The sequence below is a fragment of the Lucilia cuprina genome, chromosome 6 (genome assembly GCF_022045245.1).
Source record: "Lucilia cuprina isolate Lc7/37 chromosome 6, ASM2204524v1, whole genome shotgun sequence".
NCBI classification, from domain to species: domain Eukaryota; kingdom Metazoa; phylum Arthropoda; class Insecta; order Diptera; family Calliphoridae; genus Lucilia; species Lucilia cuprina.
Genome location: NC_060954.1, coordinates 22,529,645 through 22,547,245, shown reverse-complemented (window position 1 = coordinate 22,547,245; position 17,601 = coordinate 22,529,645). Strand labels below are relative to the sequence as shown.

The window sequence follows — 17,601 nt, the reverse complement described above, 5'->3', positions numbered from 1 at the left end:
ACCAAGTAAGAACTATATCAATTCATTTAGTAAATACTATAACATGTTTTATTGTTCTATTCCACATACTGACATATGAGAAAAACTTAAACAAAAACATTTATCTTCCAAAAATTGAGAAAACTCCTCACACGCGTGCGGAGGACATTGTTAATACACATGATCCGCAACATGGTTCTATGTAATACAGGCAACGACTTAAAAAAAGTAATCATCCAAAAGTGCATGCCTGCATTTCTTTAAACTACTTAATCATGTACTAGAGGCCACGTTTACAGGAAAGTAGTTTTGGGATTACTTTAATGGATCGTGTAATCCATTAATTTCTGTACGGAAATTCAAATATTTTTAAATGTTTTATCTGATAAAAAAGTTCTAATAATTTCAAACTTTACTGATAAATATCACAAATGATGAATTTGTTTTTTGTTTTTGATATAAATGAAATGATGGATAAATATATATTTTTTAACAGAAATATTAGTTTTTTAATAACAAAAAATACTAAAAGATTGTGTTAAAAGTATTAAAATACGTTCAGTAATTCAAACATTTAGCAAAAAAAAAAAAAAAAATTGAGACCCAAAAAGTACTCTCTAAAATATTTTTTGATACAAAAACTAAATTTATTTTTCCATCCCTGGCCTGTTGAAATGTACGTTAATAAATTTCCTCAAATTTTACATTCATTTAATCTTTAAAATCAAAATACTATATTTTTTTGGAACAAGTTTAAGGTATATACTTTTAATTAATCTAATTATAATTACAGAAACTTATACGACAATCAAATATCGTGTGTAATGCCTGGATCATTTGAATTTTTAACGTCACTAACTACACTGTAAGTATTCAATGTTTTTTTTATAAATTACAATCAAATTTTATAAGTGTGTCTGTTTTTGTGCTTGTAAATGCATTTGCTAAATTGAACGTGTTAATCATCATATTCGATAAAAAAATTGGTTAATTAAAATGAGCATCAATTGTAACAATACAATACATATATAAACGTGTATGAATTACCGTGTAAAGACATTCTAGGTAAATATGTAATTCTAAGTAATACCCAGCAGTTTAAAATTGATACAACTTCACATTTCGACAATATTTTCTCTTCGGCTTTTGTCATAATCAGTTATGATAATAATTACAATTTTATGACACATTGTCGGGTTTTTAATATTGAATCAAACATGAATTTTTTAAAATGTTTTTTTTTTTTTTAATTTGAATATCGTTTTTATCAGACGTTTACAAAGCAAATATTTTATGGAAATTTATAATATTACACCGTCCAACACCATTTTTCACACACGAACCAAACCATATACATACGAAAGCACATAATTTATATGGTATAACTGCGTACTTAGTTTTTCATTTTCTGATCGTTTGTCCTTTTAAAAGGACTTTAAAATTTGAGGTGCATACAATTTTCAAAAATTCTTTAAAAATATTTAAAGCCATCCTATTATAACAATGTGGGTATCAAACTAAAGAGGACAATTGCAGTATTTTTATCTCGTATTTTGTTTTATTTTTTAAGAATAAAAAGATGTAAAAAATATCCTTATAAAAGTTTATCCTTTATTATCCTTGAAATTTTATACGAAATTGTTCAACAAAAAATATTCATAACAAAGACATTAGAATGGAGTACAAAAGTCTGAAATTTGGTCTTCATAGCTCCATTTGTTTAATTTTTATAATATTTTTTAAATATCTCAATTATTATTAGAAATTTGTTATTGTGGGACCGAGTTTCTTTATCTCTATGATAAAAAGTTAAAAAAGTGGAAACTTTGAAGAATATGAAAGGATAACAATCGATTAAGGATATATTGCATTTTTTATCCTTTCATGTTAAAACTCCTTTCTTGGAAATTATATTGTCCTTTTTAATTTAACACAATTATTCTGAACTTTATTGTTATTCTAAATTCTATATATTTTTTAAAAATATCTTTGACATCCCAATAATGTTATCAAAGTAGTTTATTATATAGTTTTTATTAAAAAATACAACAGTGCGAAGGTATATCATGTGCAATTAGTAAACCACGATATACATAAAAATGTAGCTTTTCATCGTGATATTAATGTTTATATTAATTATATTATATTTTACATTTATCATATTATCATTTTATCCTGAAGTGGATTTTAGAATTCGGAACATGCATGTTTTAATCACTAAATCGTCATAATCATACGAAATAAAATTTTATATATTTTAAGACATATTATCTCAACCACCGGTTATGTTTAATTGGTAGATATTTTGTCTGAAAACTGTCAATTTAACGTTAGGATAAAAAATTAACAGACATTGGGATAATGGGGGTAGGTAATTGGTATAAATAATAAATTAAATTAAATTAAACAAAATATTCTCAACAAAATTTTTTTATTTTGAATACATCTTAACTTTTAGTTTTTTTACAAAGAACTAATAAAGTTAAAGACATGAAATTTGGGAGTCTGCAACTCCATATTTGTAAATATAACATATATTTTTTTCTAAAAAAACTGACTATAGAAAATAAGGATATTAAAGGATTAAAATTTAAAAGGACATTTTTTTAGTTTTTTTATTCTAACATTTTAAAACTATTTTATTTGTAAAAATACTGTTATTCTCCTCTTTCAATCGATACCTATATTGACCTACTAGACCAAACCAAATTTAAGCTAAATATAATTATACTTACTCTTACTTTTAAACTTTAAAGTCCTTTTAAAGGAAGAAACGATCAGAAAATAAAAAACCAAAAATGTAGTTTAACTATATCAAGTATGTAGCTTCGAACGTATATGGTCTTGCTCATGTGTGCAACAATTTTTCCCAATTTGTTGTACGGTGTTACTTTTGAGGCAACGTGGTAAAACGCAACAAATCTCATGAACTGCTGGGTTCTTGCAAAGCACAAAGAGTCTTTAACAGAATTAAATTGAGGTTAATAGGTTCTACTGCTACTTTTGATTGCTTTTTAAGTAAATTTTGATGGGCTAAATGGCATCCAGCGTGTGTTCGAACAAACAATATAAATCAAAGTTTAAAACATACGTAAGAAAAGTATACATACATATATTTATGTATGTATTTAATGTATGTACTTATGTATCGCAGACCCTAATGGCACTTAAATCAATAAACTCAATTAGAAGAGGCCACAGACGCATTAGCATCGTGTACACATTTAATTGAGATTTCATTTATAGTAAATAGTTAATGTAAAATATTTTCTATATGTACTCGTTTTTTAACATCTTGTTTCAAATGTTCTTTTTTTATTAACCAATATGCCCAAGGAGATTTTAAATTAAATTTTGTTCCATTCGACTAAGTTTTTTAATATAATTTTTCCTTTAATGTACAAGACAATTATGTTACATTCTGTTATATAAGTGTAATTTGTCAATAACTTGTGAATTAATAAAATCTTTTGTGTACATAATAGTGTGTATTCATACTGATTATTTTGCTTCTCCCTAGAATGGAGTTATATTAAAAAATCAATATTAAGAATTCTACTAGAAAAAGTATTAATTTTTATTCGAAATATCAGAAATATAATGCATTTTCACACATTGACATATGAAACTATAATCTATTTGTATCAATTTGTGATATTTGCAGAAAGTTATGACCCTAATGCATTATACTAATTTTAATTCATTGTCTCATCTGAAGTACATTCTACATTTACGTTTTCATTTTAGCTCGCATTTATCTATTTATTGCATTTGTATATATTGTATTACTTTAAGCCAAAATTTACATCAGACAATACTAATAATATTTATGTAATTTTTATACCAAGACTCAACTTTCTACATTTTGTAAATTGTTTATTAAATAATTTTTTGATTTAGGAATTTGGCTTCAAATCCTTTTAATTGCAACTGTCATCTGGCATGGTTTTCTGATTGGCTGCGAAAGAAGGCGTTGAACGGTGGAACTGCACGATGCGTAACGCCATCCAAAGTACGCGATGTACAAATAAAGGATTTGCCACACAATGAGTTCAAGTGCACATCTGATAATAACGACGGGTGTTTGGGAGAAGACTATTGCCCACCAATGTGTACATGTACTGGCACCGTTGTGCGATGCTCTCGTAACAATTTAACAGAAATTCCTCGTGGATTACCAAGTGAAACATCTGAGCTATACCTAGAGTCAAATGAAATAACAATGATACACCAAGATCGTATACGCCATTTGAAATCACTTGCTCGGTTGTAAGTATCTGACAAAATTTCATTCCTAATATATTTGAAATGGAAACTAATAAAATTTTCTTTTTTTAGAGACTTGAGTAACAATCAGATAACCATGCTTTCAGACTACACTTTTGCTAATCTTACAAAGCTTTCCACATTGTAAGTGCAGATGCCTTATTTAAGGAAAATTGTTCACATTAAGATTTATTTTTATATTTTTAGAATAATATCATACAACAATTTACAATGTTTACAACGTAATGCATTGGCTGGACTAAGTAATCTACGTGTACTTTCTTTACATGGAAATCAAATTTCAATGATGCCAGAAGGTTCTTTTCAAGACCTCAAATCTTTGACTCATATGTATGTATAACTCTTAACTGCACTCTAATTATGTATGATATGTAAAATTTATTTTTAGTGCTCTTGGTAACAATCCTTTGTACTGTGACTGTTCGCTCAAGTGGTTCTCAGATTGGATAAAACTTGACTATGTGGAGCCAGGAATTGCGAGATGCTCAGAGCCGGAATATATGAAAGATAAACTTATTCTTTCAACACCATCCCACAATTTTTTGTGTAAAGGCAAAGTTAACAATGATATACTGGCCAAATGCGATGCCTGTTTTACTTATCCTTGTCAAAATAAAGCAAAGTGTGTATCCTTACCTCAAAGGGATTATCAATGCCTCTGCCAGCCCGGTTTTCATGGCAAACATTGCGAATTTATGATTGATGCTTGCTACGGAAATCCATGTCGAAACAATGCAACCTGCACCGTGTTAGAGGAAGGCCGTTTTAGTTGTCAATGCGCCCCTGGTTATACGGGAGCACGCTGTGAAACTAACATAGACGATTGTTTAGGCTCAATAAAGTGTCAAAATAACGCAACCTGCGTTGATGGTATTGAATCGTATACGTGTGAATGCCAACCGGGATTCACCGGTAAGTAAATATTCATATACATTCGTACAATTTTTAAACCATATCAATATAAAATTTTAATTTACTTAGCCTTAAATCTTCTATTTTGGTAACTTAATGCCTTTTCTGTCATTTTCGTTTGTATCTAGAAAATGTCCAGAATGCTTTAGAATTTTACGAGGTTATGGTTATTATAAAAATTATAACAATATTTAATAATTTATTTAACATTTTCATTAAATAAGTGCATTAGGGTATCCAACTCTATTGATGCACTGGAGCACTATCGCAACGTGGGTGCATTTCATCGATACTAGAAAGGAATGTGTTCCTCTGAAATTAGAAAAATTCATTCTTCAGTCGCATGTTCGTATGTGGGACAAAGTTCCTGCAGAAGTATTCCCCATCATTTTTGATGTAAAAAAGTTTAAATCAAATGTCCACAAACTCTACTCCTTCTATCTTCCCTCCCACAATCTATTTTCTTAGTTTAAGCACAATGCACTGCATGAATAGGTCCAAGAAAAAAATATATATTTTATTTAAACAATATTTTAATGAATAAAATAGTCAAAAAGATGAACCAGACATACTTGTCGTGGGGTAAAAGAAGATTACGTCATGATTAGTGGGATTCGAAGTTCACGTCCATTCTGACAAACTAATGAACGCCATAAGACGTTCCAATTTAATAATCGCTAATGTGGGCCAATCCAAGCATCCGAATTCGGGTCTCTGACAAGGCAGTTATTTTGACAACTCTTACAGAAATCATTGAACGGAAGACCAATGTTTCCAACAATCGAAGGTGATATTTACAAAATTTTTCACGCGACCATTAGTTACGAACAATAATCTGTCTCTTTTTTGCAAGAAGTCGAACACCATAGAACTGATAAAAGTATTTGCAGTTCGCTAAGAGCGTCTCCTAATCTAATGATGTGGAAACACATCAATTAGGGATTTGATAGCATATTGACTATCTATATAAATTCTCATATTCCTATTAGATATTTGATTGTACCATAGCCAATTTGGCGCCCTCTTTATTGCTGATATTTTGCTTGGAAGATGCTACAGTCATCATTGAGTCGGAAAGAGATTTTTATACAAAATTTCTCAGTGAAGATGTCACCACCATTTCCATTTGTCGTCTTGTTTGGCTAGAATGAAAGCCAGTTTAAGGGAGTTTCTCTAAAATCTTTTCAAAGGTGCTTTTTGAGACATTTTTAAGAGCATACCACCAGACAACTGCCCTATACTTATGTACATATATATACAAATTATTACCTTTTTAAATTAGCACATTTTGTTCAAAGAATATTTCAAAAATTTAAACATTTTTTTGTATAAATTATTTTGAATTGAAAATATGGAAATAAGCGATGGAAAAAATATATAGAAGACATTTTTGCTATTCGAGAAAGACTCTTTCATGTAAATTTTCACAAAAAAATCTTTAACATTAGCATTAATTTAATTTAAAATATTTCCCCAATTTCAGGAGAATATTGCGATACTAAAATAAAGTTTTGCAGTGAAGATTTTAATCCATGTGCTAATGGTGCTACATGTCAGGATCACTTTACACATTACTCATGCGATTGTATGCCAGGTTTTCATGGAATTAATTGTACCGACAATATAGATGATTGTCAAAATCACATTTGTAAAAATGGTGGTACTTGCATTGACGGAATTAACGATTATATTTGCATGTGTCCCGAAGACTTTACGGGGAAATACTGTGAGGGGCACAATATGGTATCCATGATGTATCCTCAAACTTCACCCTGTCAAAACCATGAGTGTAAACACGGGGTATGTTTTCAACCAAATCCAGCTGGATCTGATTATTTGTGCAAGTGTCATCCTGGATACACTGGAAAATGGTGCGAATATTTAACAAGTATCAGTTTTGTACATAATAATTCATTTGTGGAAATGGAACCATTGCGAACAAAACCCGAGGCGAATGTTACTATTGTTTTTAGTACAACTGAACAAAATGGCATTCTAATGTACGATGGTCAAGATGCGCATTGGGCCGTTGAACTTTTTAATGGTAGAATACGTGTTAGTTATGATGTGGGAAATTATCCTGTCTCTACTATGTACAGCTTTGAAATGGTGGCTGACGGCAAATATCATTTAGTTGAACTCCTTTCTATTAAAAAAAACTTTACATTACGCGTAGATCGTGGACTGGCTAGGTCTATTATTAATGATGGATCTAATGAATACCTTAAACTTACAACCCCGCTCTATTTAGGTGGCTTACCTTTTGAGCCAGCCCAACAAGCTTACAAAAATTGGCAACTTCGAAATCTGACAAGTTTTAAAGGATGCATGAGAGAAGTCTGGATTAATCACAAATTGGTTGATTTTGAAAATGCAGCGCGACAACAAAAAATTACTCCTGGATGTGCATTGTTAGAAGGAGAGAATACTGAACTTGATGATGAACGAGATTTTATGGACGAAACGCCTCATATTAGTAAAGAAGTAAATGTATATTATTGAAGCTCATAATGTGTTCATATATACTAATTAAAATTTATATTGTTACCAGGTTGATCCATGCGAAAATAACAAATGTCGACGAGGAAGTCGCTGTGTCCCTAATTTAAGCTCTCGTGATGGTTATCAATGCAAATGTAAACACGGACAAAGAGGAAGATATTGTGATCAAGGTGAGGGCACTACCACCGTCGAGCCCCCAACAAACACTGGTATTAATCACTCATTTCTTCATTCACTACTAACAAATTGCTTATTTAATAAATATGTATATATAAAAATTTGACATGATTTAAAGGGGTTTGGGTTTATTAAGTGCGTTAAACCTTTAGTTTGTCAGTTAATGACAAATCAAATGTATCATACTTTAAAATAACTTTTTATGTTTTACTAATACACTCACACTTTTTAAAATTTAAACAAACTTGCTTTTCAGTTTTTCTTTTTATCAACTGTTTCAATTTTACAAGCAAAAAATGTTTTATTAAATTATAGTCGTTCGTCGGAAAAAATTATATTTTTGAATAATATAATGAAAATGACATTTTGAAAAGTAAAATTGGAGTTAGCAAAAATTACCAATTTTAAATATTTTCTTATTTATCAAAGTTATACAAATTTATATAATCTTATAATTACTAATAATTTTATGTATCAAGTGGGATAAAAAATATATATGATTATCATATAATCACTATGTATATATATATTGCGTGTATGTTCTAAACTATTTCATATAAATACCATCAACGTCACACATACATATTTATGTTTATAGAAAGCATTTTTAAATAAATATAATAATTTGCAATAAACTAATATTATCATATTACAGTTGCTTTAACTTGTCGAAAGGAGCAGGTTCGAGAATATTATACGGAAAACGATTGCCGATCTCGTCAGCCACTCAAGTATGCAAAATGTGTGGGGGGATGCGGTAATCAATGTTGTGCTGCAAAAATCGTTCGAAGACGAAAGGTAAGTTTTATTTTATTTATGTTTACTTTGATTAGTAAAACACAAATTATGTTTACATTCACATCTAATTTAAACTAATTTGTTTTTTAATTATGTAATTTAGAAATATGTTGAAACTTTAAACTCAGAATGTGAGACTAGCATATTTAAAACCGCGGGTTGTTATTGTTAATAATTAGTCTAATAACACAGATACCAAAGTATACATCTCTAAGTATACTACTCTAATTCCGTTTAACTCACAATCGTTAAACAAATCTGACGAGTATCCATGTTTAATGTTTATTATTTATTACCAAAGTATAATAAGTAGTCCTACTCTCATATACATGTACTAGTGCTGTCTATTGTGAGTAATATTAACTTGTCAAAACACTCAAAAGCGTAGAATAGAATATACATAGAAATGAAACTGAGAGTGACAGAAGTCTGCTGTCAAAAACCTAAGTCGTGGGAGTGTTTTAGTTGAAAAATATATAACCCCACAAACACAAACTCTATCGTTTAAGAATTTTTTATATTTTTATTTGATATTAAATTTCGATATTTTATGTAATAATGATTTTAATTAGATATTTTTATTAAATTTCAGTTGAACAATTCAAGAACGATTTTAATTAAAAATTATTTTAAATTTGAAATAAACTCGTTGTGTTTGCTGGGTTGGACCAATATTGACACTTGAAAACAATATTAAAAAAAATTAATACAATTGAAAATTTCGTTTTTTTCTAAAAATGTTTTCAATATTTTTGTGGCAAAAACACAACTTTTAACAATGTTTATTGCTGAAGCAGGGACTATTGGGCCATAGGAATTGTGTAAATGCTTGAAATAACGCTTAGTATAAAAGATTATTGTTAATTTCAATGCATCCCAAATATAAATACACCCTACACCACACTTTTGGAAACGGCATTTTGATTATATATTGAAGTTAGTAACACTTGTGTCAATGCAATGATGTTATCCGTCAATAAAATAAGACTTTAGAAGCGGTATATATACGAAAATGTTACTGTAAACTGTTATATTGAGCAGTACATTTATCAATTAAGCAAATACGAATCTCTTAAATATAATTTCTAGATTAAAAACTACTATATAACTTATTGCAACTTACTCGCAGTGTGGTAGGGTATGATGTATTCGGATACATTTTGTACATTCATATTTTTGTTATATTTTTATTTGGGTTTATAACGAATTTGTTTGATTTTCCCACAGAAGGAAAATATTTTCTAACAAACACTTTATTGAAATAAATTTAATTTTCAATAAATATTTTTATTGGTTCAATAAATGTTTTTGTTTAAGTTTTTCTCACATGTCAGTATGTGAAATACAACAATAAAACATGTTTTTAATATGTACAAAAATGAATTGATATATTTCTTACTTGGTTTGTAACATTTAATGTACAAGTGTTTCAGTTTTCACAATACAAAATAATAATTTTCAGAATGTGAAATGAAATTGAATTTTATAGAATTAGTAAAATTTTTGTTAAAATTCATTATATTTTTTAACAAAATTTTTATAGATTAAATAAGAAATTTTGTGTATTTTTATTGCTCAAATACAATAAATAATTTATTTGTTTCAGGTAAAATTTAAATTTCAGTAGTAAAATAAATGTTTAGTAATATTGGGAATATTATTTTTTTCATAAATAGTATACTTGGCTTTATGAATTTTTTGTTTGATTTTAAATGTTATTTTTTCTGTATATCAGAACTTTCCAAATAATTTCAAAAATTTCTACTTATATTTTATAAATTTCCATGTATTTCAAAATTATATTTAGTAATTCAGAAAATTCTAATTATATTTCAGAATTATGTTTTTTTAGTTCCAAAAATTCTAATTATATTTCAGAACTTTCTACTTATATTTCAGAAATTTCTAATTGAATTTTAGAATTTTCCAGATATATATCAAAAATTTCTAATTATATATAAGTGAAATTTAAATATTCTGAATTAATAATAGAAAATTCTGAATTACAAATGGAAATTTCGGAATACAATTAACAATTTCTGAAATATAATTAAAAATGTCTGAAATATTTTTTTTCGTTTGTAAAATATAAATAATTTTAAATAAATGGAAAGTGTGGCAAAAAATAATAAACATTAAGTTTGAGTGATAAGAAAAACTATTAAGTGCTAATATCCTCGCAATTTTGCGAAGAAAATTTGAAATTTGTGAGTGCGTTTAGTTCTCACAAGTTTGTTCTATTCTCTTATAGTTCGTCTGTATTATGTTTGTTTGACAACCGCTTCAGTTTCGCCTACATGTACTACTATATGGTTAGATACCTTTTCAGAGTAAAGTACTGCCGTCAATTAGTCGGACTGCTTATTATACTTGGTTTATTACTATTTATACTTCAATCAGTTGTATACAATGGTACATCATTAGTTGGTCGTGTAATGAATAATATTTATAAACATAAATTACATAAGATTTCAATAAATAATTTATATTTTTCCAAGTAAAACAGCAATTAATACATATATTTTTAAAAATCTATATTGCAGGTGCGCATGGTATGCAGCAATAATAGAAAGTATATTAAAAATCTTGACATTGTAAGAAAATGTGGATGCACAAAGAAGTGCTACTGACTGAAAGATGCGACTACCCAATTGCATAACAGCAGCTTAGATACAAATTTAGAACATCGTAAAAATGTCACCATTTTAAATAATAGTTATTATGTTAATAAAATTAATATAAGTAATAGTAGTAGTAGTAGTAGTAATAATAGTTTTAGTGATAGTATTAAGGTAACAGAAAATCTATTTAATTCATTTACTAAAAGTAAAATAGGGGAAACGTCAAGTGCAAATGTGCAAGAAGACATCAACAGCCAGAGGGCAAATATAAACGATTATGTAAACGAATATGAGACTGAAGACAACGACAACAACGAAGACAGTTATGAAAGCGATGAGCATCACGAACGTATGCAGCTTAATCCAAGTACTGACTATTACGATGATGAGGAAGATGATATGTATTCTGATATATATGAGGACGATGACGTAGAAGACGAGCCAGAATTGTTGCCAGAAGCAAAAGAATTAGTGCAATTATCTATCAATGATAGGACAAAAACAGATGACGACGAAGAAGATATGGGTTATGATGAAGATGATGAACGTATAGCAATTGCCGTAGAACGACCTAAAGAATTGCGTTCTCGTGTTAATATCAAGAGCGATTTCTCAAATGGAGAGGGAAGTGGAAGCAGCTTATATAAGGCTAAAACAAACGATAGATTAAAATTTGACTATATGAATTCATACCGTCGAAAACAACAAAAGTTGTTTAACGATGATAGTGCTCATAGTGAAGTGGGAGTTATTCAATCAGAAGTTGATTTGCGTGAAAGCAGTGGCAATTTTGCTAACGATGATGAAGATAATGATGACGACAGCGATGACGACGATGATAGCGATGGGTTCTTCAACTCGAAGCGGAAATCAAATAGTCGTTACTTTAGAAAAAACACAAACGATGCAATAAAGATTATATCTACGCCTTTGGGTAAAGTTGGTATTGTATATCAACAAACTCCATCGCAGGTTGATGATAAAGGTAGCGAAAATGTGGATAAAAAATCAACATCGTTCACCGACTTTGATGCCCTGTCGCCAGACCCAGAGAGCAGTCATCGTTTGGCGTCTTCTCATCCGAAAATTACACCCGTCTTAACACCCGATGGCAAGGTTGCCCTGCTTTACCGCGGCGACTCTGAAAACTCCAAATACGAACCAATTCGAAATCTTACAAAACACAAATTCAATAAGCTCAGTGAATCCGAAAGAAAAACTGTTAGTAGTTCAGCTAACATTGATTCTAGTGGTAGCAGTGAGTATAGTGATGCTGACTCAACTGCAGAATTGGACGATTCAGATTCGGATCTTAGAATCTCAACAAATAACAACATTAAAAATAATAACGATAACAAAATGACGACGGAAGAGCAGGCTGCAATTTTACCAGCCCCCGATGCTGTTCCCACAACCGGATCCTTTATTATTAGGCCAACTGATTCCGTTTTGCCCATGATTAACCGACCGCTGTCTGAAGTTTTGGGTATAAAAAAGAATCAGTTTAAACAATTTAGGATTAAAGACACGTCCACGACAACAGAAGCAGCATCAGGGTCATTGGCTGCAGTGAATATGGACAATTCAGACGCAAACACATTGCATTTTCTTACCAAAGTCAATTTGGCCGACTATCCCACATCGTCACGTACACGAAACTATGATTTTGACTTTAGCCGTGACAACACAATGCTTGATGAACGTTCACGCAATAAGGAACAGCAAACAAAGTCAAATGTCAATAGCAATCAACAAATGGTTGGCACAAATGAGCCTATGAACGAAGACATTTTGTCAAAGACAGAAGTTGTTAACTTGGCTATTATTCCACATTTTGATGAAGAGCTCGAACGTCTCCAAAGATTGCGAGAATATGAAGAGCGACGTCATCATCGACAACGACACAGGCAAAAACAGAACGAAGAGGATTTATCCGGTATACACTGCATCATGCAGGCCATGATGGGTATTGCAGCAATATCAACCGTATTTGGTATGCTCGGTACATTTTTCAAACAACGTATACTAGATCAATTACGCTTAATGCACTGGTAGTACAACACGGGTATTCGATTGTTTATTTTTCCACAATTGAATACCCCTCACGCCTCAGTTGTTAATATTAATATTGCCATTGATGCTCTGTTTACGCTTCTCCCAGGAAAAAAATCTCCATTAAAAACGATTTTCTTTCTGCTTAAAAACAACTTTATACATACTAACTAGTAGCACAATTACAAAATCGATAAAATTGAAAAAAAAAAAAAATGAAATTACATATATTAAACGAACAACTGGTAACCATTTCTATTTGCAATACAATTTTTAATTATTTGTAAAACAAAAATCTGCATTTGCTGGATTTTTTCAAAAGTCTTTAATTTTAATATTTTTTAATTATATCATATACATTCAAAATCATACTAACATCTATTAGCATGCACGTATACACGCATGCATACACACACTTACATTCATTCATACATTATATACTAAATAGAAAGTGCGAGATCGGTAAGACTCATAAACTAGCAATAATACAATTGCATATATAATCTTTTGTGACTAACAAATAACTAATTAAACTATTACAAACTTAATTTACTAACATATTTAACCTACGTACATACATAACAATTACGAAACAATTATACATATAAAACGTATACATACATACTATATGCAAATTCCGATTATGTGGAAGCTACCCAGAAGTAATCGTATATAATTATATATATAGCATTCATATGTACATATGTATATTAGGGTGTTTTTATAAATATATTAATATCGATATGTGCGGATCGACTTAAATAATATCTAAATGCTATTCAAATTAGATGATATTTATCTATATTAATCATATTCATACTAATTTAAAATTACATTTGAAACATGTGAAGTCAAAGTGTGTTGAAAAGAGAATTTCATTTAATCCACTTTCAAAGAAATTAATTTTGATTTAATTAAAATTTATTGTTGGGGATACGCTTCTACTTATGCGCAACAATTGCCTTGTTTATCAGGAAACTTTTCTCAAGTTTCAAAGTAACTGGCATACATACATAAAAGCGTTGAGTCCCATACAAAACTATTTACAAGTAACGCTAAGCTCAACGTTTTTTTAGGCATGGCAGTAAACTAAACACTTCCTAAATGTTTTATTATCTTTACGAAAAAATTTTAACCTGAAGAATATATAACGTTTAAACGATAAAATTCTTATTTCTACATATGGTCGGATTTTCCTACCCCGAAAGCAGAATGAAATAAAACCTTCTAATTTGTTTTGTACAGTACTGAATATCAGGTTCAAATGTGTGCGGGCACATGAAAATTTTATCATTAAAATTGTTTTATGAGATTGAAACAAACAAATTAAACATAATAAACAAAGTAAACAGCCTTGCATTTTAAAATTCCTCACAACATGTTTCTGTTTGAATTTTCCTTAAAGATAAAAGAGAAATTTTAACAAGTATATTAAAGATCTTTAAAATAATAAAAACACCCTAATGTATGCGTACGTAGAATATTTGCAGAAATTGATGTTATGGAAATACTCAGTATTTTATTTTTATTTAACACGTGCATTTAACATTTATGCATTTACGCAAATATTTTAAAAAATTTCCCCATCCAATTGATCACCTTATTAAAAAAATGAATAATAATTGATAAAACCGTTAACTTTGTCAATTATGTAAATTGCAAGAAAGTTTATGTAAAGTTATAAAAATTAATTGAAAAACATTTGATTTGCAAAGACCTCAAAAACTTTAATAAAATGTAAATTTATATCGTAAACATAAAGGACCGCTGTTATAGTTCACCTTTAGGGACAAAATGTTTCTAAGTATACCTACATACATATAATATAATTCACAAATTATTGCAGTAGAGAACTTTGAGTAAAAATATTTATACACTATTATTACTATTTCTAACTTTAGGGTAAAATGCAAAACGGGTACATGCATATATATACCTTGAAATTCTATTTTATATGTATTTAAGCCATATTACCCCCATTTTCACCACCTCCAGTTATCGTTTAACCAGAAGTTATTCTGTCAAATACGACAAAGATGAAAAACAAGACATTATGAAAATTAGGGTAAATGGTTTAAATTTTAAACATAAAAAGTTTCATTCAGTTAACAACATTTTGTTTTAAAATGTTGTTGTTGTTTACATTCAATATTGTTATTTAACTAATAATTTCTTTACATTTTTGTTTTTTAAAATATATGTATGTCTCATGATAAACAAAATATTTTAAATGCAATGCACATTCCATCCCACAAAATGAGAAAAGCAAATACATAAATAATATTAATAAAATAAAAACAAATAAGATGAGAGTACCGGATAAAACTAAAATAATCCCTCTAAAGGCAATTGACAAAGAAATCCGAAGAAAAACTTAATCCCTTTTAAAGGACATTTGACAAACAAATCTGACCACATAAAACCTTGTTGATTCCCCTAACCTATTCGAAATTGAATATGTTCATTGAATTGTATTTTTATACAAACCAACTAAATTTAAACATACATTCATATGTATGTATATTTATATATAGGTATATACAATATACACACACATACACATATTTACAATAAGTGTGTATGTTTAATTAAACTACAATAAGAATTTTAAAATATTTATTAACGAATTTTACAACTGATCGTTGCAAAATAATTAAGATTAAAAAAGCTCAATGGTGAACTTAAAATATACATATATAAATAAATAACAATTAATAAAGAAACGAATTAACATCTAAGCTGGGTAGTCGCATGTAAAAATATATACATACAAAACTAAATATATTTATTAAATTTAGTCTTAAGTGATTCTTATTAACTACAAATATTATACAATAAAATAAAATAAATACATAAATATTTTTAATAAGTTAGAATAAGCAAAAACAAGTCCCTCCTCCCTCATCACAAAAGAAAATCATTCCTACAGTCGTCTCTTCTTTAAGTGCAAACAATGTGACTCAATTAAACCTAAAGGAAGATTAAACAATGATTTAAGCTTTACCAAATACATATGTATTTATTTAAACAAAAGAACTTAATTTCTTTATACATATGTATGTATAATAGTTCGACGTCTGTGCTCTTACAATAGTCATGTATAAATAAATATTCACAGATTCGCTGACGATAAAAGTTGTTAAGTTTATGCCATTTCTTACCATTTTTTTTTCAAAATATATAATAAAATGTCCATTTTGTGATATTGTAAGGCAACAGTTACTCTCAACACAGCTTATAATCTCTATACATTTATTTGGGTATCAGAACAAACTAGTGCTAAAGTATTTTATGTTAAAATTCAATGTTATATAATAAAAGGAAATGAAAAGGCTAGATAGTCACACACGTTTGCACGAACAATTATTTTTTTTTATTAAAAACAAAAAATTAAATTTTTTAAGTGTAACTTAAAATAAACATTTAAAGATAAGTGAAAATAGTGTGAATATTATTCACTTACATACATAGTACATTCATACATATATTGATTTCTGGGGTAATTTATTGTTTTTGTTTTTATTGCTTTAATCTTAAATTAATTATCCATATTTTGTTGGTTTTTCATCCATCTTTATTATAAATAAATGTACAATAATATTATAATTATAAAAATCACATATAAAAATATTATATAATAAATTAAAGCATATGTATTTGTATAAAATTTTTGTTTTTATCTACTGTATGTAACTAACTTTATTCTAATATCTATGTATCCATTAATAAAAAATAATTTATCAAATGTGTCGAAATAAAAAAACATCAAAATCGATTTAAATCAGTTTTTTATTTTGTTTTATTCAGTTCCCAAAACTGGGTTTTAATACATTTCAAATTAATAGTACAATGCCAATGTATGTGGCATGTGGCTTTAAGCGGCAACAGCATTTCCAGCTTTAATAAAATAAACGTGTTTACAAAATTTTTCGTATAAAAATATTGACACATTACGAATACATATTTTGATTTGAATGATAAAAGACGCGGCAAAGTTGAGTTTTTCCGCACGGTCTCTTATAAATGAATTGTCATACTATTTTTTTTTATTTTAACATTTTAAAAATCAACAAAAAGGAAAAAAACAAGCTTTAATACAAAAAAATAAAAGAAAAACAAATAAAAAATTATGTACCTACCAGTTAATTTGTTTTATTTTTAAATTCAAAAGTGGTTCATTTAGAGATATGTGCATTGGCAATGGACCTTCACCAAAATTTTCAAGCTGGAAACCGAGCAGCTGATTTAGCTGACCTTAAGTAATTTAATACAT

General features: G+C 28.6%; 1 protein-coding gene across 1 annotated transcript in view; it reads left to right on the top strand.

The window, feature by feature from the left end:
• LOC111687599 (protein slit) overlaps positions 1-17,109 on the top strand; it is a 56,706-nt gene extending 39,597 nt beyond the window's left edge. The window contains 9 exon segments of the mRNA XM_046955406.1: positions 773-844; positions 3,880-4,248; positions 4,318-4,389; positions 4,453-4,596; positions 4,655-5,178; positions 6,662-7,668; positions 7,730-7,889; positions 8,513-8,655; positions 11,199-17,109. Coding sequence (XP_046811362.1) covers positions 773-844; positions 3,880-4,248; positions 4,318-4,389; positions 4,453-4,596; positions 4,655-5,178; positions 6,662-7,668; positions 7,730-7,889; positions 8,513-8,655; positions 11,199-13,331 — 4,624 coding nt within the window. The 3' untranslated portion in view covers positions 13,332-17,109.
• Positions 17,110-17,601: the final 492 nt, after the last annotated feature.